This window comes from Pteropus alecto, unplaced genomic scaffold (assembly GCF_000325575.1).
Source record: "Pteropus alecto unplaced genomic scaffold, ASM32557v1 scaffold115, whole genome shotgun sequence".
Taxonomy (NCBI): Eukaryota; Metazoa; Chordata; class Mammalia; order Chiroptera; family Pteropodidae; genus Pteropus; species Pteropus alecto.
The window spans coordinates 4,036,545-4,061,192 of NW_006436814.1; the positions used below are offsets into that span (position 1 = coordinate 4,036,545).

Consider the following 24,648-nt stretch of genomic DNA (forward strand, 5'->3'; position numbering starts at 1 on the left):
TCTTCCTTCCAGACTGGGGGCATTCCACAAATACCCTGAGTGCCCCCTCTGAGTAGATGTTGCCAGGTGCTGGCAAGACAGGCATTGATCAATCAGCCAAATGGGTCATTCTTAACTGTGGGGGGCTGTGGGGGGCTTTAGGGGGACCTGAGGAAGTGCTATTGCCGAGTAGGGCTGGGGAGCGTTCTGGCCCGAGGGAGCAGCTGCTGCTGCTGTCAACCCTGGCTGCTTGATGCTGAGGCGCCCTGGAGGTGCCCCGGCCTGACCTTACATTTTAATCTATTAAATCTAGAAAGAGGCGGCTCACACAGTGAGAGGCCTTGACGCTGCTTTATCAGACTATTTCCCCTGCCCCACAGCTCCATCCTTCAAGTTCTGTATGGTGTTTACTTCTAATGCTGTTGTAATAGTTTCATTCCATTTGCATGGCGTTCAGCTTCATGTTCTGTGAAAGCAGATGTTGGGGGCCTCCTTGTCTTCGGCAGAACCGTTCATGTATTTTTTAATAGCTCTTCCTGCCTAGCAGTGTAGTGGAAGGAACCATGGCGTCAGATTCAAGTTGGAGCTGAGTCACTTGCTGCCAGCGTGGACATCTCCCACCCAGGCATCTGTGACATGGGGGTGCTGCTTCCAGTCGTGGGTGTCAGGGACCAAGTACATGTCAGTGTTCATCCCACTCTGCCAGTCACTGTCACTTCCGCTCTGTAAAACTTGGGAGCGCCTGGCACTGTCATAGTGAAAGCCTGATACTGCCGAGTCGGTACCCACCCAAGCGTGAGGCTTCAAATGAAAGAAAACTGGTGTGAGGGGAACCACCTCTCCCACGTGGCCCGGCGTCCCAGTTCCTGCTTCGGGAAATGGCACCTCCTGCAGGCCCGCGAGCAAGCTGACAGTCTAGCTGCAGGCCCAGGAGCTGGACCCACGCTCTTTCACTCTCCCGCGTGGAAGTTAATTCATTCCACTCAGGCCTGTGTGGCCGCTGTGAGCCTGCCACTGTTTTCGACACATTTTCTCTGCCTGGCCCATTACCTGGGACTCATTCCTCGTTATCTGAACTGCAGAGGCACTTCCAGAGCCCTTTCTAGGCCTGACTCCCAGCCGGACACTGCACGATGGGGACTCAGAACGGGCGCCTGGTGTGCATTTTACTATCTCAGGTGAAGCATGTCACTGGAACATGGTGGCGTGTGGCTAAAAGGTACATGGGCAGAACACGATTCAAAAACAGCACTGTCCCCGTGGGTGTCCTGTGTCCTGAGAGCAAGGGCTCACTCAGCAGCAGCAGGCGCAGCTTCCGCAGCGAGAGGGGAGGATCCTGAGGCGTGTGTGACGGGGGTGCTGGTTTTCATCCATTTGTAACTCTCCACAGGCCATGTGGCACGGCCCTCCTCGCTTCACAGATAAGGAAACACGGGTTTGGTGCGTTTCGCTGCTGAGGGCTGGGCTCGACGCTGAGTGGGAGGCCGACTGCTCATTCACCCCTCTCTCTGATTCCCATCCTAGTCTCCCATGTTCGATGGCAAGGTCCCACACTGGTACCACTTCTCCTGCTTCTGGAAGGTCGGCCACTCCATCTGGCAGCCTGATGTTGAGGTGGATGGGTTCTCTGAGCTCCGGTGGGATGACCAGCAGAAAGTTAAGAAGACTGCGGAGGCTGGAGGGGTGACAGGTGCGTACACACCAAGGAGGCACAGGTGTCACCCCTCGACCCCATAGTTTCCAGGGGGCCTTTTCCAAGGGAGCAAAAAAAAAGTCCTTCGGCTCGTCACTCCTTGTCTCAGACATGTGCATACAGATAGCAAGGTGCCCACGTTATGTTCGCGCACCTCATCCACCCAGCTTCGTCCTGTTGCGGGATTATTTTCCAGATGCCTGAAACATGGCCTTTAAATTTGTTGTTGTTGTGGTAGACTTTATTTTTTTACAGCAGTTTCAGGTTCATAGCAACAGAGAGAGTTCCCGTGGACCCCCCGCCCCACCCTCAACAACCCCCACCAGAGGGTGCATCCGTCACAGTCAGTGAACCTGCCCTGGCACATCATCATCACCCGAAGTCCGTAGTTGACATTAGGGTTCACTCACAGCGTCGTACATTCTGTGGCTTTGAACAAATGTGCAACGACATGTGTCCACCATTATAAAATATTTTCCCTGCCCTAAAATTCTTCCATGTTCCACCTGTTCATCCATCCTCCTCCTTGAACCCCTGGCCACCACTGATCTTTACTGACTCCATAGTTTCTCCTTTCAGAATGTCATATAGTTAGAATCACACATTATTTAGTCTTTCCAGATTGTCTTATTCCACTTGGTAATATGCATATAAAGTTCTCGCATATCTTTTCGTAGTTTGATAACTTAATCCTCTTCAGTGCCACGTAATACTTCATTGTCTGGATGTCCCGTGGTTTGTTTATCCATTCACCTACCTGCTAAGAAACTTTCTGGTGGCTTTCGAGTTTGGGCAGTTATGAAGAAGCTAATACAAACATCTAAGTTTTCCACTTATTTGGGTAAATACCAAGGAGCACGATTGCTGGATGATCTTTTGGTAAGAGTATGTTTAGTTTTGTAAGAAACTGCCACACTGTCTTCCAAAGTAGCTGTACCAGTTGGCATTCCCACCAGCAGTGAGTGAGTTCTGTGCTCCGCCTCTTGCCAGCATTCGATGTTGGCCTTTCTGACAGGTGCGCAGTGGTATCTTGTTTTCATTTGCAGTTCCCTAATGCCATATGTGGAGCATCCTTCCAGGTTTTTTGCCATCTGTATATCTTCTTTGGCGAAGTGACTGTTCAGATATTTTCCCCATTTTTTAATCAGGTTTTATTGAATTTTAAGGGTTCTTTGTATATTTTGGAATCCTTTATCAAATCTGTTTTTTGCAGATATATTCTTCCCAGTCGTGCCTTGTCTTTCTTTCCCTTGACATTGTCTTTCACGGTGCGGACGTTTTCAGTTTGAGTGAAGTCCAGCTTATCAATTTTTTTCCATGGATTTTGTCTGGTGTTGTGTCTGAAAAGTCATCATCATAGCCAAGCTCATCTAGATTTTCTCCTGCATTATCTTCTAGGAGTTTTATACTTTGGGGTTTTACGTTTAAGTCTGTGATCCATTTTGAGTTAATTTTTGTGACAGGTACAGACTCTTTGTCTAGATTAATTTTTTTTACCTGCAGGTGATCATTTGTTCCAGCGCCACCTGTTGAAAAGTTATCTGTTCTCCACCATGTTGCCGTTGCTCCTTTGAAACGTCAGTTGACTCTATTGACTATGTTCGTAGGGGTGTATTTCTGGGCTCTCTTCTGGTCTGTATATCAGTTTGTATATTTCCATTACCACAGTCTCGATTACTGTAACTTCATAGTCAATCTTGAAGTCAGGGCGTGTCAGTCCTCTGACTCTTCTGGGTCTTTTCCCTCTCAGATGAGTCAGTTTGGCAGTATTCACAAACTTAACTTGCTGGGATGCCTTTAAATTTTAAATAGTCAGGTTTTTTTAAATCACTTTTTGAAAGAGGTCTTCCAAGACTGCATTCTCATTTCTCTGCCTTCTTAGATGACCCAGTTTAACCTGTTCCTGTGACTGTAGGCTGTTGATGGGAACAAAGCTATTTGTGCCAGTGCTAAACCGTTTTCTCTATCTGCCTGTTCTTTTAACTGTCAGTGTGTTTGTCTCCAGCTGCTTCTGATCTGCTGGAAACCGAGAGATCTGAAACATAGCTCAGAATTGTGAATAAAAACAGTAAATTAGCAAACTAAGGGTCTGGAGAGTGATCAGTTATAGCAGAGGACAATGTAATGATTTGTCTTGTTTTGTGGTCATTTTCCCTTTCGTGTTCAAGATAGTGGGGATTATCCTTTCAGGGACCTAGATAGGTTATATCTAGTTATAATTTATATGTGTTATATAATTTTATAATATGAAAAGGCATAGTAACTTCGCTGTAAATGTGTTTCTTGTGAAACCGTCATAAGTCATAAAGTTATGTTTCTATCAACTAATTATCTAAGGATTTTTTGTCCAAAGAGCCTAACTTAATATATTTAGATATACAAAAGTTGAAATTATCCTAGATCTTGTAAGTCAGAAATAACTATCATTGACATTGTGAGGTGTCTCCGTAGGAAATTATTTTGTATTCGGATATTGATTCATATATGTGTATGTTTTCTTTCCTGAAGAAATGAGACTCTTCCCTAAGTGTTACTTTTTTTTAAATGCTCAGTCGCTTTTTTGGAGGTAAAATATACGTAACAGTATTTACTGTCTTAACCATTTTTAATTGCATAGTTCAGTGGCATTAAGCACATTCACATTGTTGTGACACCATCACCGCCATCCATCTCCAGAACTTTTTCATCTCCCCAAACTGGGACCCTGTCCCCATTAAACAGTAACTCCCCATTGTTCCAACCCCCACCGCAGTCCCTGGTAACCACTTTTATTTCTGTCTGTGAATTTGACAACTCTAGGAAGCGTGTGTAAGTGGAATCATACAGTATTTGCCCTTTTGTGTCTGGCTGTTTCGTTCAGCACAATGTCTTCAACAAATTTCACGTGTAGCATGTGTCAGCATTTCCTTTTCAGAGCTGACTAATGTTCCATTGTATGTATATGTCACATTTTCTATCCATTCATCAGTGAACATCGGGAGTCGTTTCTACCTTTTGACAAGTGTAAATGATGCTGCTGTGAACATTGGTGTACAAAAGTCCGTTCCAGACCCTGCTTTCTATACTCTCATGTGTATGTTCAGAAGCGGAATTGCTAGACCCTATAATTCTGTGTTTAATTTTTTGTGTAACCGCCATACTGGTTTTCACAGCAGCTGCACCATTTTGCATCCCCACCAGCAATACACAGGGTTTTGATTTCTCCAGGTCCTTATCAACTTTTGTTTTCGGGGGTGGGGGGTTTGGTTTGGTTTGGTTTGGTTTTAGTAATACCCAGCCAGTTGGTTCGAAATGGTATTTTATTATGGTTTTGATTTGTGTTTCCCCAGTTAATTAGTGCTATTGACCTACATACTGCATTTTACAACTTAATGTTTACTCTTTTCACATTGAAAGTTTCCATTATTTCCATCATTTTTAAAAGATACATAGTATTCCTTTATTGAGGTTTTGCTAAATTTCGTGCATCGTTCAAGCACATGACATATATTTCATCAAATCCTTGTAGCAGCTCTTGATCAGTTTTCACTGATGAGGACCTGAGACACTGAAAGGTTAGGTAACTGGGCCAAGGTCATGCTGGTGGTAAGTGCCTGAGCCAGGATTCAGATGCACACGGTCTTGCTTTTGAGGCTAGACTTTTAACAAAACATTTAACTGTTAGAAATGGAGCGGCTGCAAACTTCTTGTACATCTCGGGCACCTGTCCACTTATTTCTTTTTAATTCCAAGAAGTGGAATTACTGCTCAGAGAAGTGAAGTGTTTTCAGGCCTTCCGTGTGTGCCAAACTGCCTTCCAGAAGGTTGCATCAGCTATACTTGTACCGACGATATGGAACACGCCCGTTTCTCCGCTTCCACCCGCCCCCAAGTATTTTCATTCCTTTTCATTTTGCTCCTAGTGAGGTAGAACATTTTGTCGCATGTTTATTATTCATTCGTATTACTTTGATATTTGTGTGTGGTCTTGCCTCATCGTTTGTTTGTCTTTTTCTTAAACTCGTAAGATACTAATTCTTAGTCACGTTTTGCAAATATTTTTCCTTGTTTGACCTTTATCTTTCAGATTAATTTCTTGTATGTTTTGTCACATTGAAGCTTCATCTTTGACTAAATGTTCTTATAGTTTTATGTCTCCTCATTGACGGTATCTGTTTTTGGTATCTTAAAATCTTTTATCTGGGATTTTAAAAATAATGTGCATACAGGTATATGCACAAACTTTAAGTAACAGTTCAGTGAGTTTTGACAAATGCATACACACATCTGATGTACACACCCCAGAAAGTTCCCTTAAGTGCTTTCCCACCACCCAGGTAACCACTGTTCTGATTTCTAAACCCATGGACACGTTTTGCGTGATTTAGAATTTTAGGAAAAAACAAATAGTGTATGTTTTCCTGGTAGGTTGCTTTCACTCAGCATGTCTGTGAGACTCACCTGGGTTGTCTCGTGTGTCATCAGTCAAGTTCTTTTGTATACCCAGGAGCAGTCCTCTGAGTGTGTCAGTTCGTTTATCCATTCTTCTATATTGGTGACTTCAGGTCATTGCTGGTTTGGGGCTGTTACATACAAATACAGCTGTTGTATTGATGTTTGTGTACGGGTCTCTGTATACACGTGCTCTCATTTCTCTTGTGTGAATACCCAGGAATGGAGTGGCAGATCATTGGGTAGATGTGTGTTCAGCTTTTTATGGAACCTGCCAGACTGTTTTCCGGACTTGTTGCACCATTTTACATCCCCACCAGGAGGATGCGGGAGTTTTGGTCCCTGCACTTCCTTGCCCTCACTTGGTGTGGCCACTTTTTAATAATAGCCATGCTAATAGGTGTGTAGTGATATCTTGCCATAGTTTTAAATTGCACTTGTCTTTTTATTATTGAGTTGTAAGAGTTTGCAGACTATTCTAGATACAAGTTATTAGATATAATAATGTGAATTACCTTCTTTTTTATAAAATTATTGACAGCTTTTGAAGAGCAGTAGTTTTTCACTTTGATGAAGTCCTGTTTGTTGATTTTCCCCCCTTTTTTGGTTAGTGCTTTCTGTCTCTAAAGAAATTTATTTGCCTGCTATAAAGTCATGAAGATATACTCATTTTTTCAGGAAGTTTTGTAGTATTAGCTTTTATATTTAGGTTTGTGATTTGTCTTGAATTCGTATTAAGTGTGCGGAGTCGTGTTTTGTTGTTTTTTCCATGTGGATATCCTTTTGTTCCAGCACCATTTGTTGAAAAGACTGGCTTCTGTGTTAAAACCAGTTGGCTGCATAACTGTAGGTCTAGGCTTGGTCTCCATTTCGTTCCATTGATCTATCTGTCCACCAATACCCCACCGTTTTAATTCCTGTAACTTCACAGGAAGTTATGAAACCATGCAATGTAATTCCTTTAATTTTGTTCTTTTTCAGCATTGTTTTGACCTTTCTAGGTCCTTTGTAATTTCTTATAAATTTTGTAGTAAATTTGTGAATTTCTCCCCCCCCAAGTGATTTTGATTAGCATTGCATTGAATCTATAGATTAAATTGGGAAAATTTGACATCTTCATAAATTGAGCCTTCTAATCCATAAATATATATCTCCATTTATTTAGTTCTTTAATTTCAGCAAAGTCTTATAGAGTCAATGTAGAGGTCTCGCATGTCTTGTTAAATTTATCCCTTAAGTCTTCTGTGTATTTTAATGCTAGTGAAATAGTAGCATGCTTTAATTTCCTGTTTTGTATGTTTGTTGCTAGTATATAGATATGTTTTATATATTGACCCTGTGCTCTGCAAATTTGCTAAATTCACTTAATGGTACTCGTAGCTTTTTTGTATATTTCCGAGGATATCCTGCATATATAATAATCATGTCATTCTACAAATAGAGATGCCTTTACTTGTTCTTTTCTAAACCTTTTATTTCTTTTTCTTGTCTTAACGTACTTACTAGACCCTCTAATACAGGGTTGACTAGAAGTGGTGAGAGAAGACAGCTTTGTCTTATTCCTGATCATAGGAGGGAAATACTCAGCCTTGGGATTTATTTTTAGATGAGAAAAGACGAAAAGACTCTAGCTTTTATCCCAAATACTTAGCCACTTATCCTCAAGATTCTTTGTTGAATGATTCAGCCTTACCCTACTAACTAGAAATGCTACCTTTACCACTTGTTTAATCTTACATGTTGCCGTTAATTCCACATTTAACTTTGATAGCTAAAAGTATAATGGAAATTAGAAGGCAGAGTTAGAATTTAGTACGTTGCAAGGCTTTCGTAGTAAGCACTTAATAAGTACTTTCCAAGGTGTGGGAGGGGGCTCCAGAGGATGTGGAGAGAAATGGAAGCTGAGATGACCAGCAGCTAACACTGTGCTGTTCCCGAGCCTGTCTGAGGAAGGTTTTTATTTTATTGCCAGAAAAGAAGTTCTGTTAACCGGCCACCGTGGTTAGGAACAGGGTAGGTTAGGTGGGCTAGCTGTAATTGCCCCAAACACAAGCTGTCCGAGAAGAAGAACCCTGGGGGTGGGGGGCAGGACAGGGACCCGCAGCTGCACTGAGGTTGTCGGGGTGAGCATTGCTGTGTTCAATTCTTCAGGCAAAGGCCAAGATGGCGTTGGCGGCAAGACGGAGAAGACACTGGGTGACTTTGCAGCGGAGTACGCCAAGTCCAACAGGAGCACGTGCAAGGGCTGCATGGAGAAGATAGAAAAGGTAAGAATGTAGGGCTTCAGATGTCGGGCTTTATGGAGTTTTTACATCGGATGTCATTGAGATCCCAAAAGAAAAGACGGAATGGGACTTTAAATGCTACCTCAACACTAGTGGTTGAAAAAAAGCGAAGGTCTCAGTAGAGACAAGAGGTGACAGTGACTTTTCTTCCAGACAGTCTGGCTGTAACTACCCACGGTCAAGTCCTTGTGTGCGTAGCTGCAGTAGCTGCACCACTCCTAGGACTTGGGGGTCTGGAAAGCGTTTCCATGGTGGTGGGGGGGCGGTTCGTGTCCGGGCTCAGCAGTGGCCGGGAAGCTGTCATCTGTTTGGTGGCAGCATTAGGCTTAAGGAGCGGATTTGCTCCCTGACGAGAGTCTCCAGGCTTGTGCTTCATTAGAGGAACTTCATTGACCACCCTTTCCTGTTCTGGCCCTGAAGATTGACAGCTGGTTGGGTGGGAGGGAGCAGGGCACACGGGTGGAAGGGCAGTCCTGTCCCTCCAGCCTTGTCACCGTTCTCTAGTCTTACGCAAACATTCCGTTTGATTAGTCAAAGGCACTGATTGGAGGTTCCTGCCTCCTCAGAGCCTTGTACTGGAAGTTGAGGTGAGTCAATGGGATTTAGAAAGGAAAACCATGACATTGCTAGATCTTCTCCAGCTACAGATTGGAGGCAAAAGTTAAGGGTCCTAGGGGAATGACTAGGAGCTTTATGCTGTTCAGTGTTGCGTGGCCCGAAATGTAGTTTTACGTAGTGTCAGCACCCCTCGAGCTGGGTCGCCTGCATCCGGGGCTCGCAGGCACGGAACTCTCCCAGGAGTGTCAGGCCTGGACCTGTGAACCTGGACGGATGGCAGGACGAGGTTCTGGCCTGTAGGTTTATTAGGGGCTTCATCTGTGTAAACAGACCAAAGAGGTGGGGGATGCAGAACATGCCGGCTGGGGTCGGGAGCCCGCTTTGGCTCCTGGGCCTGGGCGTAGCATCCCAGATGATGTCTGAGGCCACGGCTCCACCCCAGTATGCTATGCGAGGTGTTCTCGTGCCCACTGTGGGTCTGCAGAACATCCTTAAGCCAGTGTCAGCACTTCCTCAGTTTGCCCAGGCAGGCAGGTAGGTAAGTAGTTGGAGTTGGCCCCATTTAAAATAGGGGTGCTGGGGCTCAAAGCTAACACGCAGTCCTTAGTAGCATAAAAGAGCCGAAACGGCAGAGCAGCCTTTGCATTGCCCCTGGCATGGACCTGAGGCCCCTTATGGGCTGGAACAGACTGGTTTTGTCACCCCATGCTCCTGATGGCTCACCACCCTTCTCGTTTCCCTTGGTACCACATTTGGTTTTTCCTGCAGGGCCAGATGCGTCTGTCCAAGAAGATGCTGGACCCGGAGAAGCCCCAGCTGGGCATGATCGACCGCTGGTACCACCCGTCCTGCTTTGTTCAGAGCAGAGAGGAGCTGGGCTTCCGGCCCGAGTACAGCGCCAGCCAGCTCAAGGGCTTCAGCCTGCTCTCCCCCGAGGATAAGGAAGCCCTGAAGAAGCAGCTCCCGGGAGTCAAGGGCGAAGGGTGAGTGGAGAGCCGCGGGTGGGGCGTTGCAAAGGGCTTGATGGAGAGAGGCCCAGAGACCCCACAGATTCCGTACCACTCCCATGTTTTTTTGCCAACCATGAGAAAGCCAGGGATGCAGACCACGGACGGCGACCACTGAGCTCCGCCCCTTCCCCAGCTGTGGAAGCAGCGGATGGCAGGCAAGGGCTGCGGGACGCGCCTGGTGGTCTGCTCTGATACCACGCCTGAGCTCTGGGGCCGGCGGAGTGTGTGAGCCCCGCTTCCCTGCAATAGTCTTTGGGGGACATTTAGACACCACTGACCTGCCCCATCTGAGCAGTCCCCTTGCCCCCCACATGACCCACTTTACTTCCCTGTGGCCACCTTCTGTGTGGCGTGTTCCTTTGTGTCAGAGTGGTGCTGGCAGAATCCTCACCGTTTTTAAATGGAGAAGAGGGGACAATGGATAAGACGTTACCTGATTCAGAGTTTAGAATGGCGTGGGCTTCACGTGGTCATATGGTACGAACGTCTAGGGTGGGAGGACCTATCAGGGACTTATCTGGAGTCCGTGGACACGTCTGACTCTCCTGTTTTCCCTCTGCTGGACTTTTGCCCCAGTCTAGCGTTGCTTGGTAACAAGCACATGGAGGGAGCCGTGGCAGGGCCATAGTGTGCGCTGTGCTCCTCGGGCAGTGACTGCCATATTAGGGTCAGGGTGACCCTGGCGTCATCGAGCAGCCGTCATGCATTATTTCAGTTCGTAGTTCATGCACAGTACATATGGCTCTGGAATATATAAGAAAACTGGGAAATTGGGCCCATGGGTTAAAACGCCCCAGGACGTTGCAGCGTGTGGTACAGGTGTAGGAGTGTGTAAGTCACGCATGTGCCGTGACAACCACCGGGGTTGCCGGCGCGCTTGTGGGATGCCAGGCACGGTGTTCAGCGCTTGATGTGGGATGTTTCATTCAACTGTCACCGCAGTTCCATAAAGTAGCTGGTATTTTCTGTGTTTTCACGGATAAGGAAAGTGCAAGGCTTTGAAGAACTCCGGTCAGTGTGATGGCTGAAACAGAGTCAACTGCTGTGGCTTTCCAGTCCCGTTTTTAAGGGCTGCCCGTGACCCTCAGTGCCCTCCTCAAATCAGCGATGACACTGCTGAACTTGGTTAGCAGCGTTTGCTTGGGCAGACCGGTGAGCACTGCCTAGGCTGCCACTTCTCGTTTGGGCCTTAAATGGCAGTGCAGCTCGCCTCTGAGAACGGCCTCGGCCTTAGGAGCAGCCCCGTGTTTCAGAGTCGAGGCCAGCGCCCCTGGTACTGTGCATTATCTTTCTGCCCCTCAGCTGCAAGCTGGCTTCTAACATTGTTCCTATCAGAACCTTTCAGGCCATCTCGTTTGTGCCAAAAGGTACATGGGGTTTCTGATATCACATGGAGCCTGAGCCCTGGGTCCTGGGTCGTTCCAAGGCTCTGGGGCAACCCCCGAGCCCCAACCTTGGCAGCAGAGTACGTTCTGACATGGATGACGCTGGCGCAAACGCTGCCTGAGCAGACAGCGAGTTCCCCAGAGCCCTGCGTGGGAAGCAGGTGTGAGCAGAGCCTGGCAGAGAGGAGTCAAGAACACAGTAAGATACTGTGTCATCCAAGGCACTGGGTTTCCGAGTTTTGATGGCTTTGGTTCTCATATCCTGCCTCTTTCAGAAAGAGAAAAGGCGATGAGGTGGACGGAATGGACCAAGTGGCCAAGAAGAAATCAAAAAAAGACAAGGATAGTAAGCTCGAAAAGGCCCTCAAGGTGAGTTCTGAGCTGTGTCTCATTTCGCCATTGTCTCAGTTCTCTGTCCTCATTCTGGAAGAAGGTTCAAGGAGGTGAACGAGACTTTTAAAAATTCCCAGATCGACAGCTGCTGTTTAATAGCATGGCTTTTTCCCCAGGTGGTTTTCCTTACCCCTTCCCAAAATACCCTTCTTATTTGAAGGAGAACTCGCATTAGGCTCCAGGTGCCAGGCGAGCAGCCAGGCTCAGGCAGGAACTGAGCCATCTGTCCCGTCACCAGCCTCACACTGAGGTGGTAGATTCGTGCTTCAGCCACATGATACATCACTGCATCCTGGACCGTAGGGTCACTTGCAAATATTGGAAACTGAATGTTAAGTTCAAAGATGCCAAAGGTTCTTAGCATAGACAAATGCCTTCAAGAGATGAGATTGTTGCATCTTTTTTTTAATGAAGATCGTGTTTAAGAACCAAAAAGGTCAATAGTCATTGATGAGAGAGATTCATCACTTGTTGACTGCATTTGCATTGAAGCAAAGTAAAAACTATTAATCAAAAAATGCTAGGTGTTCAAAGACCTAGGGTTGAACAGTCTCCTGGGAACGTGATTTCCATGGGCCACCTGCTTGGCTCTTATGTGAGTCTTTAGTTTTTGCCAGTGGTATAAAAATTAGAAGCAATTTGTGGTCTGGTTCCACTTGATAAGAAAGACAAAATTTTCTGTGGTTGCTCTTTGCAAAAAATGTGTTCGTTATGTGCCATATCTGGCTGCAGTAGAGCCGAGGTGCTGTTTTGCATTTGCTTTTCAGTGGGTTTGGCCCTCAAGGTGGCTTTGGCCCGACCCTGTCTCTGCTCCAGTGTTGTCAGATAAAAAGAAAGTCAGCAGTCGAAATGCTCACAGTCCCCGCTCCCTGCGCATTCGTTGCCACTGGCTTCCCGTCTTTGGTCAGTCCTGCTGTCATCTGACCTCCCGCCATGAGACTTTCTCACCTCCATAACCGACGGCCCAGCGCACGGTGCTGTAGGGCGGGGATGTTATTGAGAGGACCCTTACCGTGAAGCCGGGAAACTGCCTTGAATGTGTGTGATGCAGCTTTGCTGGCAAGTTAAAATCCTCACTTGGTGCTGAAAGCGACCCCGTGGTGTTGGCATAGGTAGGGCTGGCATTTTTACCTCGGTTTTGCAGGGATGGGGTCTGAGGCCGAGGTGTGAATGACTTAGCGCCAGCCCTGGCTTTAACTAACATGGGGAGCTGGCGCCTTCCTTGCGAGGTAGTCATGAGAATAAATGAGACTTGAAAAATGACCCACGACGAGTAGGCACTGTATAACTGTTACCATAGAGATTTAAAACTTCATTTTCAAAAGAGCTCGAATCCAGTCCTGCACGAGACTTAGTATGATACACCCTGAAGAGATCGGCGTGTTCGAGCATCACCCCTGCAGCTTTCAGACTGAAGGACAGCCCCGCCCGCCTCCCCGAGCTGCCGGCTGTTGGGCCGGTGGACCTGGGCTTCCAGCTCTTTCCTGTGTCTCCTGGGGTTGGTTTCTCCCGGTGCCCTGGCACTTGGGCCGCAGTCTTCCCCATATCCCTCAGTGGCCCCCCCACCTTCCGTGGTGTTCTCTGGGAGACTGCGGCCCAGGCCACACAAGGATGTGCTTGGAGACGCAGCAGGACCGTGTGGGAGCCCCTCCCTCAGGCAGGTTTCCTGCTTTGGGAAGAGCAGTCCCTCAGCAGCTGGGTCTCGTCCGTAGGCCCAGAACGAGCTGATCTGGAACATCAAGGACGAGCTGAAGAAAGCATGTTCCACAAACGACCTCAAAGAGCTGCTCATCGCCAACCAGCAGCAGATCCCCTCCGGGGAGTCGGCGGTGAGCTGCCTTTGTGTTAAGTGAGGCGCGGGAGGCGGCCGGGCGGTCGTGGATGACGGTCCTCACAGGCTGAGGGAGGCCCTCCGATTGAACACCTGCTGGTATTAACTGGGAGGAGTGAAGTTCCATAGTCATGTTGCATGATCATCATCATCATGGTCACCATTTCCCAATGGCAGGCTCTCCCGGGCCCTTCTAGACCCTTCCAGACCCTTCCAGACATCTTCCACGTGTTTGCCCCTGGGTTAGAATTTGGGTGAGGGCTGAGTCGGCCTGTATTTGCCTCACATGTTCATGCCACGTTGGCCAGAGGGGCTCGCGCTGCTGCCTTCTGCCCAGACTCCCTCCTGAGACTGCTTCCCCAGCAGGCCCTTCCCTGCCCTCTCTCTGGGGAGAGGTTGGCTCTGTTCCTTGTGCAGAAAGGGTGGGTGCTCTGGCTCTCCCTTTACTTCTGAGTCATTGAGGGGAGTGAGAGCTGCAGGAACCCTGAGTGGAACAAAAGTGCAAAATCCCAAGCTCCAGCCGTCAGCCAGCTGCCCGCATGGTGGCGGCCTCGGGGCGAGCCCTCGCTTCTGTTCCGTGAGTGAAGTCTGCAGGTTCTTCATCCCGCATGGCAACGTCCTGTTCTGTAGCCGCCCCCTTCCTTTCTGACTTGTTTCTCCACTGGCTTCAGATCTTGGACCGAGTAGCCGATGGCATAGTGTTTGGAGCCCTCCTTCCTTGCGAGGACTGCTCAGGCCAGCTGGTCTTCAAGAGCGATGCTTATTACTGTACTGGGGATGTCACCCCCTGGACCAAATGTATGGTCAAGACACAGACACCCAACCGGAAGGAGTGGGTGACTCCAAAGGTAAGTGAGGGGGGGTTCTGGGATCTGTTGGCAGAAAAACATGGATACCCTGGTCTTGTCCACACTCCAGGTCACCATTACTGCAATGCGCAGTGTCCCTCAGAGTCCTTTAGAGCCGGTCCAGCCTCGTAATCAGAAAATAAAATTAGGTGATTGATTCTGTATATTTACAAATTACACAAATGTAGAACCAGAGCGTTTCTAGCTGGAGTTACAAGTTTGGTGTAATATCCTTTTGCTTGCAAAGACCATGAATTATATTTATTTGTTTGTCAAGTGCTACTGGGTTCCACTCACCGTTCTAACCACAGGGGACATAATAGTGAATAGGTGGATGATAATTCCTGCCTTTACAGTCAGAGAGTTTTTCTTAAGGATATCTCCTTGCCTTAGTGATAGAGAGGGGATTGGGTTCGGAGTTCAAGTATCTCCTGTTATCCGTCTCTTTTGTAGTAGAGGTACACATTGGATTCTCAGGGTGCAAGAAAATCTCAGTTGAGGAACCTCATTTGGAATTGTGCTGTGGGGGGCTGGCAGCGGCTTTGGGGGGCTGGCTGCTGGAAGATCTCCACCTGTTCCCTCAGACTCAGCTTGCAGTGGTGCCCAGCTGCGTGGGGCAGAGTAGTGGTGCCACTCACTAGGACTTGGGCTTCGATCTCCATCTAGCTCTCTCTTGCTGTGCTGCCTCCTGGGGCTGAGCATTCGGAACAGTGGCACATAGTAACACTCAGTAACTGTTACTTGCCCTGCGAACTCGGCGTCTGCACTCCATTCTTCCGCTGGCTCAGCCCCCTCAGTCCCTGCCTGCTCTGCTCACAACCGTAGTTACGCACCCTCACGCCTACTTTCCTCTGTACTTTTTCTCAAGTGGTAGCACTAAAACAGATTTGGCCCCATTTCCGCCACTCAAAATCTCACCGTGATTCCTACAGAAATATTTTCCCGGGTTTTTCTGAGTGTACAAATGTTACAAAACCGTTTGTGGTATTTGTTTTCTTCCTACTATCTTTGGGAAAATAATAAGTTAGTAACGTGAACTATTGTGTACTTTATGTGTCGGTTGCACAGCATCTGTCTATGTTTTCAGAGGGGCATCTGCACATGCAAGACTTTTCAGGTCAACAGCGTGCTTGCTGCCCATGCAGATTTATTGGTTCGCAGACACCATGCAGTGACCATGCTGCCCAGAGGGTCCTGGCGCCCAGAATCTGGGTTGGCTCCTTAGCTAGAATCCCCCCACCCCCAGTGCCCTCCATGATCTGGCTGTGTCGGCCTTCTGTGATCTCTCTGCCACCCTTTTTGTCCTCAGTTACTGTTCTCATCACCCACTCACCCCCTACCCCCCCCACCCCCCCACACACACCCATTCATCACACTCCCAGCAATGTGGAATTGACTACCTAGGGTTCCCAGCAAACTGCGATCTGTATCAGTAAAATGCCTTTGCCTAGACAGCCCGCTGCTTTTTCATCTCCTAGCCAGCTTAGCAGGTCACGGCCTCCAAGGGGCCTTCCCAGCGTTCCCAGTCTCGCATCGCCTTAGCATGGCTCAGGTTTAGAACTAACCTGTGTTAAAGCTTGCTTTTATACACCTGGCTATCAGTCAAGGTCGAACTTCTTTCTCAAGGGTAGAAACTGTCTTTGAGCTCACTGCCGTGTGGCACGTTAGGTGCTCAGCGTATGCTGGACGCGATCTGCTACCTCTCATCCAGCAGGCGTTCATCGAACATGGATGTGGCGGGGAGGGCTGTGTCATGAGTGGATGAAGACCGAGGTGCGTAGGAGCTGTGGCAGTCCCCGAAGCCGTGTACACTAGCGCCCCCTCATTCGCGGGGGACAGCCCCAGTGGATGCCTGAAACCAAAAAGAGAACCAAATGCTGGCCATAGTAAATAGAATGTGGGTTACTCAGATGCAGGCACCACAACACCGTGACGTTCTGATAACCGAGGCGGCTGCTAAGTGACTTGTGGGCAGGTGGCGTATACAGTGTGGGGACACCGAACAAAGGGGTGCTTCATCCCTGCGCGAGATTCATCAGCTACTCAGAGTTTAAAACGTAAGGATTGTTTCTTTCTGGAATTCTCCATTTAATCTTTTTGGACAGAGATTGAAACCTCAGAAAGCAAAACCGTGGATAAAGGGGCAGTCTACGACTATATTTGATGTTTGTTGAGTGACCAGACCACTTAGAGCATAGCCCATTGCGAATCACCTGAGATGAAGGTGGACTGTGCTAATGGCAGACTATGTTGAAAACCAACTTTGGCTGTGGTCTCTGCATCCCTGTCCCCTTCTGCAGAGGGGAAGGAATTGCCCTGATTTTGTGGGGAGGGGTACTAATCTTTCTCCCAGTGTGTGAGTCTTGGGGCAGGGGGTCTTTCGGTCATGGAATAGGCACGTGACGCTACAGAGGCCTGCTGACTCCTGAGGAGGACAACTCGGGAATAAGGCCTGGGGTGTTAGGTTCCAGCTGTGGTTCACTGACCATATCTGATTTTTTTTAAGCAAAACATTTTTATCTTAAAGCATGCATAGTACCAGCTGTATTATAAATGGAGAAGCGCTAGAAATAAGTGCGGTATCCTCAGTGCTGGATTTTATACTAGAAGCTTCATGTTTTCTTACGTTCTTTATTGTGAGAGGGAAAAAGATTTTGTCATTTGGACCAGAGAAATCCTCTGCTCTATCAGGTGGTTATTTCAAGGGAGAACTGGTTTCTTAACTGAAACTTAAATTCTTTAGGAATTCCGAGAAATCTCTTACCTCAAGAAATTGAAGGTCAAAAAGCAAGACCGTATATTCCCGCCAGACACCAGCGCCCCAGTGGTGGCAGCACCGCCGCCCGCCTCAGCCTCTGCGCCCATGACCATGAACTCATCTGCCCCGCCAGGTAGAGAGCTCCAGGGCCACGGTGGCTGGGGGTGGGCTTGGGCCTCGTTCTTAGGGGGAACAGGGTATCCTTCTGAGTTTTCTGTTGCTGATCCTGTGGGGAAGCCCTACCCCGCCCCCAGATTGGGAGGGGGGCTCCAAGGAAAAGCCAGGTAGGCAGCCTTACCTGGAAAGGCATCCAGTGTATCCTGCCTGACCGCCCTGCAGAGCATCTGTCAGATCTCGATTCCTGCCTCCGGGCAGCCCTGCACCCCTCAGTCTCCCTGAGCACAATGTGCTGCTGGGGTCTCGCACACAGAAACTTGTATGTGTTGCCGAGGAAGGTACTGATCGATATTACTGAGAAATATTCCACGCCGACGAAAACAGTGAGATAAATTTGTCTTTGTCACCAGAAGAGACCCACTGCCTCATGTACTCAGGGTCGCCTGGGGGCTTGCAGGACTTCTTGCAGGGTTCCTCTCGTTCTGGGGACATGTAACCAGCACTGTGTTCCCAGCAGCTACAAGCAAGGCACACCCCTCTTCCGGTGCTTTCTGGCCTAGGGTCAGTGCTGGATGCCTCTAGTGATACTTCTTTTTGCCTAGAATCAATTGCCTCAGCTCGCCACGATCAAAGCTTTGAGTGACTGTTATGGACAAGTCTAATTTTTTTAATGGGGTTAACTAGTAAATATTGCATTAAAAATTACAGTTTGTTTTTAGACGTGAGATGGGAGACAAGTAATAAAAGTAATTTGGGGTTCTGACAACCTACCCTTTTGCTTCCCATCCCACTGCCAGCTTCCTGGTCCCCCATCCCCAAATACAGCCTTTCTGTACCCGGGGATGAGGGCAGTGTCTCAGGTGGAGTTCACTGTCGTGACCTCTGCTTTCCCACTAGCCTTTTACTTCTGCTTTCATAGACTTCCCTCAGGAGAAGCGGTGAACGGGGAGTGCTCAGGCTGTCCAGGGGCCCTGCCGCCTGCTCTGGCCTTTCCCGGGTGCTTGTCGCCTGGCTTCCTGCTCCTCCCCTCCCCTTCCTGGCTAGCAGTCCTGCCTCACAGTTCCGTTCTCTCATCCCAGATAAGCCATTGTCCAACATGAAGATCCTGACTCTTGGGAAACTGTCCCGGAACAAGGAGGAAGTGAAGGCCACAATCGAGAAACTCGGGGGGAAGTTGACAGGGACGGTCAACAAGGCCTCCCTGTGCATCAGTACCAAGAGTGAGTTGCATTGTGTTTGTAAAGCCGAGATAACGCTGTCTCTTGTGATTGCGATGAGAATTAGGTGAAATGCTTAACACAGCATCTGACGCACAAACAGCACTCAGAAAATGAGCCTCTTATGAGCATCGTCGCTGTGGTTCTGTGTGGAAGGAAGCCCGCGTTTGCACCTTATGCTGCTGCTCCGTGTTGTAGCATGTTCACACGTGTCTTCTGGTCCCCACTTAAGACTAGGCTACTCTCATCACCTAGCGCTCTTCCACAAGATGCTGCCAAAACAAGAGTTCACAGGTTCAGTACAGGAAGTTTGGGAAATGCAGTTAAACAAAGGTAAATAGGTTCCTTTGCAGGGTAATTATACTGACGCCCATTGCAAGTCTCCAAGACCAGAGAAGTAGCATTTTCCATATGTATTTGACCTCGGGACTCTGTGGAAGATCTGTTAACATCTCATTCTGTAGGGGGCTTTGGAGAAGGCGGCCCTCACTCACCGTACCGTAGAGAACGGGGAACATGGCCGATAAGACCGTTGTTGAGACGTCCTATGACACTGGATTTGGAAGGAAAGGGTTGCTGTGGGGGATGAGGGTTTGGAAGTACTTACTACGTACGACTCTAGTAATTTGAGATTCAAGTTTAGTTTTAAGCTTACTGTTCAGATTTTTTTCTTTTTCTTTCTGATTCGAACAGAGGAGGTAGAAAAAATGAATAAAAAGATGGAGGAGGTAAAAGAAGGCAACATTCGCGTCGTGTCTGAGGATTTCCTCCAGGACGTTGCCGCCTCCACCAAGAGCCTTCAGGAGGTGCTTTCAGCCCACATCTTGTCCCCCTGGGGTGCCGAGGTGAAGGCGGAGCCTGTCGAAGTTGTGGCCCCAAAAGGGAAGTCGGCTGCGGTCTCTAAGAAGAGCAAGGGCCCCATCAAGGAGGAAGGTGAGTCCCTGAGCTGCCCATCCCTGGGAGCTGAGAGGCAGGGACGCCAGTGGCCCCATTCTGCCGTAGGTCATGGCTGTCCCAGGTGGCCAGGTCCACCTTTTGCGGCGCTGCTCTCTTGGTGACCCTGAAGTGGCCTGTTGAGTGCTGCCAGGGCCAATTTCGTCAGTCTCGTTTTCCCTGGGTCCAGAATGACAGGTGCTTTGGGGTGGCGGGAGGCAGCGCACAGGTGTCATGTTGGCATGTGATGTGAGTGAAAAGGACCCACTTGCCTTCCACCTTCCCCCCTTTTGTTTTTTTAATTTAATGTTTATGTTGTTCTGTTCCTTCCAAGGAATCAATAAATCTGAAAAGAAAATGAAATTAACTCTTAAAGGAGGAGCCGCTGTCGATCCTGACTCTGGTGAGCAACGTGAATGCTGTGATTAGAGAGGGGCTGCCCTTGCCCGCGTTTAGTGTATGAAATCAGGAAACGGGGTGGCAGCGGGGCCCAGCTCTGCCCTCCTGCCTCTTCTCGGGCTCCCCCAGTCCTAGCACACACATTTCTTTTGGGAAACCTCCCAAAGGTGGCGTTAGGGTAGCCAAGCTGGCGTGGACCTTGTCCCTGAGCCCACCGGCCCCCCTGCGGGGGCGGAAACTATAGGACCCCTGCCTCCTTGCGACAGGTCTGGAACACTCTGCACACGTCTTGGAGAAAGGCGGAAAGGTCTTCAGCGCCACCCTCGGCCTGGTGGACATCGTTAAAGGAACCAACTCCTATTACAAGCTGCAGCTCTTGGAGGATGACAAAGAGAGCAGGTGTGTTCTGGGGACGGAGGGTGTTCGCGGGAGCTGTGCTCCGTGACAGGTGCGGACCTGTTTGTGCCATGCTGACAGCCTCACGGAACCCACGTTTCCCAGCCCCTGGGGGTTTGGTCCCCTCCCACAGAACACAGGGTGTAACGAGGCCTCTAATGAGAGAGGGGGACCACCAGACAGCTTTGCTCTGGCGCAGTGACACATGATCTACGCTCTTTTCTTGTAGCCACTCGAAGAGTCTAGATTTTCTGATAGATGTTTTTATACATGTTTTTAAATTTCTAAAGCAGCGTTTGGCAAGAACTAAACTTACTCTTTACTATTACTTTAAACTTCCTAGTTACTAAAGATGTTTGAGTTTGACTTGTTTGGGCTTTTCGTTTGTTTGTTTTTAACCTGGTAGAGCTAGGCAGGGACCAATTCTGGGGTGCTGAGGGGCCGAAGATCTGGACTGGCTTTTACCATCCCCCTCTCCACTGATTGTCCCAACATGAAATGCAAACTACGTGTAGGTGGAAAGGTGTGTGGAAGGAACTCTTACTGAGTTTCTAATGGTGAAAAACGGACTTTTTAAAGAATTACCTTCATATGTTAAACTTGACCTTTTTAGTGTATGAAATCAGTTACCTATTGGAACTCCAGAGATCCAAAAAGCTTTACTAGTTGAAAGGCAAACCCCTGTGATTGTAACTCCCTGGTAACCCCAGGGAGCTACAGTCAGTACCTGGTCAGCCACAGTCAGTACCTGGCCAGCCATGCCAGCCTCAGTTTGTAAGCACGGTCACAGCTCAGGTTCTTCCCATCTCTTTAGCTTTTCACCAAACCTTTCACTTAAAAAGTGACCTTCGAAGGTGACCCTAAAAGAGTATAAAGTATCTGGCTGGCTACTTAAAATTTCTGAAGAAATAAACCATATCTGTTGTTTTGTTTAGTAGCTACTCTTGACAGAGACTTGAAAGTCAAAAAATGGTTTCTTGCTTATAAAATATACCTTCCAAAAGCTAGATGTATATTGTATTGAGGAAGAGCAGGTAGGATTTTTGTAGAAATGTACAGTGTCATAGTCTGTTAAATAACAGGCAATGAGAATAAAAATTTCCACCACCAACAGAAGAGAAATTCTAATGGTGATTGTGGCATGCGCGTTTTCCTGTAGGCCTAAGATTTACTGGTTTTTAGAGTGAAACGGTCGTGAGGGCTGTTCGGGTCAGGATGTTTCAGTATGGTGTCTTCCAAACACTTCCAGGAGGAAAACTCCAGCAGAGAATGAATTTATGCGTCTCTGGACAATAGCCCAGGAAAATAGCAGGAAGCCCCAAATTTTCTTTGAACTCTGGTTTTACCTTAAAAACGCATAAGTCTTGTGTTTGGGTTTCTGATATACTTATTGTGATGTAAAATTTAACTTATTCATTACTTCCACGAAGGCAGCACAGCACCTAGGGTACCATGATGTGTGCCCTAAATTGAGATGGAAACAAAACTATGGCCTGGGTCTGAAGGTAGCTAAGCCCGAGTGCCGCTGTCTCACCCCGTCCCATTTCGTCACTTCTTGGCTTCTGGTCTGAACCAAAAGTTCTTCGTTATCTTTAGGTCGTGTCATTAATGGTTGCATCTCCTTAAACACATGAGTTCCAAATGATTCTTGCTATATTTCTTTGGGGAGCGAAAGTAGGTGTTTTTATCTAAAGGTCTGTAGGCCCAAGCTTTGTTCCTCAAGCTCGGCTACCAGGTGCAAGCGTAAGCTGTTCTTTGGCACTTTGGTAATCCATTCACCAACATGACTTGGAAGGGCATTCTCTAATTACTTTAAATTTATAACGCTCAGTTTCATGAAACGTAAAACAAAGGTCCTTTATTGTAACATCGATTCCTTTTGTTCCTCTGTCAGTCACCATCATTTTGGGATGTTTAGGATTTTTTCTCACCCAAGTGGAATGTCACGGAAGGGAAGTCCACCCTGAAATGGGACCAGCTGACCTACAAATTTGTATCCAATGCTTCCCCTCCACACACAGGTACTGGATATTCAGATCCTGGGGCCGCGTGGGCACGACGATCGGTAGTAACAAACTGGAGCAGGTGCCGTCCAGGGAGGATGCCGTCGACCTCTTCATAAAATTGTATGAAGAGAAAACTGGGAATGCCTGGCTCTCCAAAAACTTCACAAAGTATCCCAAAAAGTTCTACCCCCTGGAGATTGACTATGGCCAGGTAATCTCTTAACGGTCTTATACCATCTAGTTCTAGTAAAAGGAAGGGACACCATAGTCTTTTAAAAACTTGCCATGGTGAATGCTACCAAATGTTTAAAGGATTAATACAAGTCTTTCACGAACGCTTCCAAAAGATAGAAAATGAAGGAACATTTTCCAGCTGATCATATGAAGCCAGTGTTACCTTGATATTAAAAGGAAAACTAAAGACCAATATCCCTCTAACTAGAGGTGGGAACCCCTGAACAAAGTACTAGCAAACTGAATCTAGCAGCGTGTAAGGGTTGTACACTGGGACCAAGCTGGATTTATCCCAGGAATGTAAGGTTGGTTCAACATACGAAAATCCATTAGTGTAATATTAAACACATGAGTAGAATAAAGGTTAAAAGCCACACAGTCATCCTAAATAGATACCAGAAAAGGTATTTAATAAAATTCAACATCTTTCGTGAATAAAATCCACACCATGAAGTATGAGAATGGGTCTTAATATAGTAGCATTTTTAAGACCCTCAAGGAGGCACAGTTCTTGAACACAATAAGGAGTCATTCATGGACTCCAGGTAAGGCTTCTTATCTGAACCTGTTTCTTCATGGATCATGTGACCTGGTTTATCATTGAGATAGAATTATAGTGACTTGATGTGTTCTAGGTCACAGATTTTTTGTTTTTGTTGAGGTATAATTGATTTATGCATACATGTTATTAATTTCAGGTATACAGTGTAAGGATTCGCTATTTGTATATATTGCAAAGTCACCACATTAAGTCTAGTAACATCCATCACCACACTTAGTTACAGAAATGTTTTCCTTATGAGAATTTTGAAGGTCTACTGTCGGCAACTTTCAAATATGTAATATGGTACTCTGAACTTTCGTCTCACCGTGCTGTCCGTTACATCCCCGTGGCTTGCTCATTTTATAAGTGGATGATTATGTCTTCTGAGCCGCTTTACCCATTTCGCCCTCCCCGCCCCCCCTCCCCGCCCCACTTCCTGCCTGTGGCAACTACTAGTCTCTTTTCTGTGTCCATGGGCTTGTTTTAGGGTTATAGGGTTTTTTTCCCTTGGTGTTTTGTTTTTTTGTTTCTCGTTTTTTTTTAAGAATCTACATATAAGTGAGATTATACAGTATTTGTCTTTCTATGAGCTATTTCACGTAACATGATGCTCTCAGGGTCCATTTATGTTAAAAATGGCAAGATATTGTTTATAGCTGCATGATATCCCGTGTATGTGTATAGTCTATTTTCTTTATCCACTCATCTGTCGGTTGATACATAGCTGGTTTCCACGTCTTGGCTATTGGTTATAATGCTGCTACGAACATGGGATAGAGTATGTATATCTTTGAATTAGTGTTTCCTTTATCTTACGCTAAATATCCAGAAGTGAGTAATTGCTGGATCATATGGTAGTTCTACTTTTAATTTTTTAAGCAGCCTCCATACTGTTTTCCATAGTGGCTGCACCAATTTACATTCCCACCAACAGGGCTCGTGGGTCCCCTTTTCTCCACATCCTCACCAGCACTTGTTCTTTCATTTTTTATTTTTCAGAATAGCCGCTCTTAACAGGTGTGATGTGATATCTCATTGTGGTTTTGATTTGCAATTCCCTGGTGATTAGTTATGGATCTCTTGGCCATTTGTATGTCTTTGGAAAAATGGCCATTCAAGTCCTCTCTGCCCATTTTTTAAATCAGATTGTCTGGTGTTGTGTTTCGTTTTGCTTTTTGGCTGTTGAGTTGTATGATTTCTTTATGTATTTTAGATATTAGCTCCTTATCAGATACATGATTTGCAAATATTTTCTTCCATTCAGTAGGTAACCTTTTTACTTTTGTGGTGGTATCCTTTGCTGTGCAGATAGGTCAGTTTTTATTCTCAAATTATTTCCTAATAATTTCCTAAAATCTGCATTATTTGTATTTGTACCTTGGCTGTATCCTTACATATTTATAGACAGTTGTCTTTTGGCTGATATTTTTGTGACCATTTGTTTTGACAAATGCTTGCTTTGTTTTTCTATGAAATCTTGTTACTTTTATAATCTAGGGAAAACACAATTTATTTTGCAGAAGGAAAGACTTATGGGTGGGTACAAGTTTTAATTCTAAATCTTTGAGGACTAGCATGTCTCACAGGGAGGACTCTCTGGTTTATAGATAATAAAAATGTGTGATCATTTA

At 46.9% G+C, this 24,648-nt stretch overlaps 1 protein-coding gene across 1 annotated transcript in view; it reads left to right on the forward strand.

Annotated features, from left to right (window-relative positions):
* PARP1 (poly(ADP-ribose) polymerase 1) overlaps positions 1-24,648 on the forward strand; it is a 38,089-nt gene that overhangs the window by 3,282 nt on the left and 10,159 nt on the right. Inside the window, exons 2-13 of the mRNA XM_006914272.3 lie at positions 1,504-1,669; positions 8,255-8,370; positions 9,715-9,929; positions 11,617-11,710; positions 13,447-13,563; positions 14,237-14,413; positions 17,157-17,304; positions 18,368-18,508; positions 19,199-19,438; positions 19,773-19,841; positions 20,104-20,236; positions 22,255-22,450. Of these exons, the coding sequence (XP_006914334.1) occupies positions 1,504-1,669; positions 8,255-8,370; positions 9,715-9,929; positions 11,617-11,710; positions 13,447-13,563; positions 14,237-14,413; positions 17,157-17,304; positions 18,368-18,508; positions 19,199-19,438; positions 19,773-19,841; positions 20,104-20,236; positions 22,255-22,450 (1,812 nt within the window). The remainder of the gene's footprint in view (positions 1-1,503; positions 1,670-8,254; positions 8,371-9,714; positions 9,930-11,616; positions 11,711-13,446; positions 13,564-14,236; positions 14,414-17,156; positions 17,305-18,367; positions 18,509-19,198; positions 19,439-19,772; positions 19,842-20,103; positions 20,237-22,254; positions 22,451-24,648) is intronic.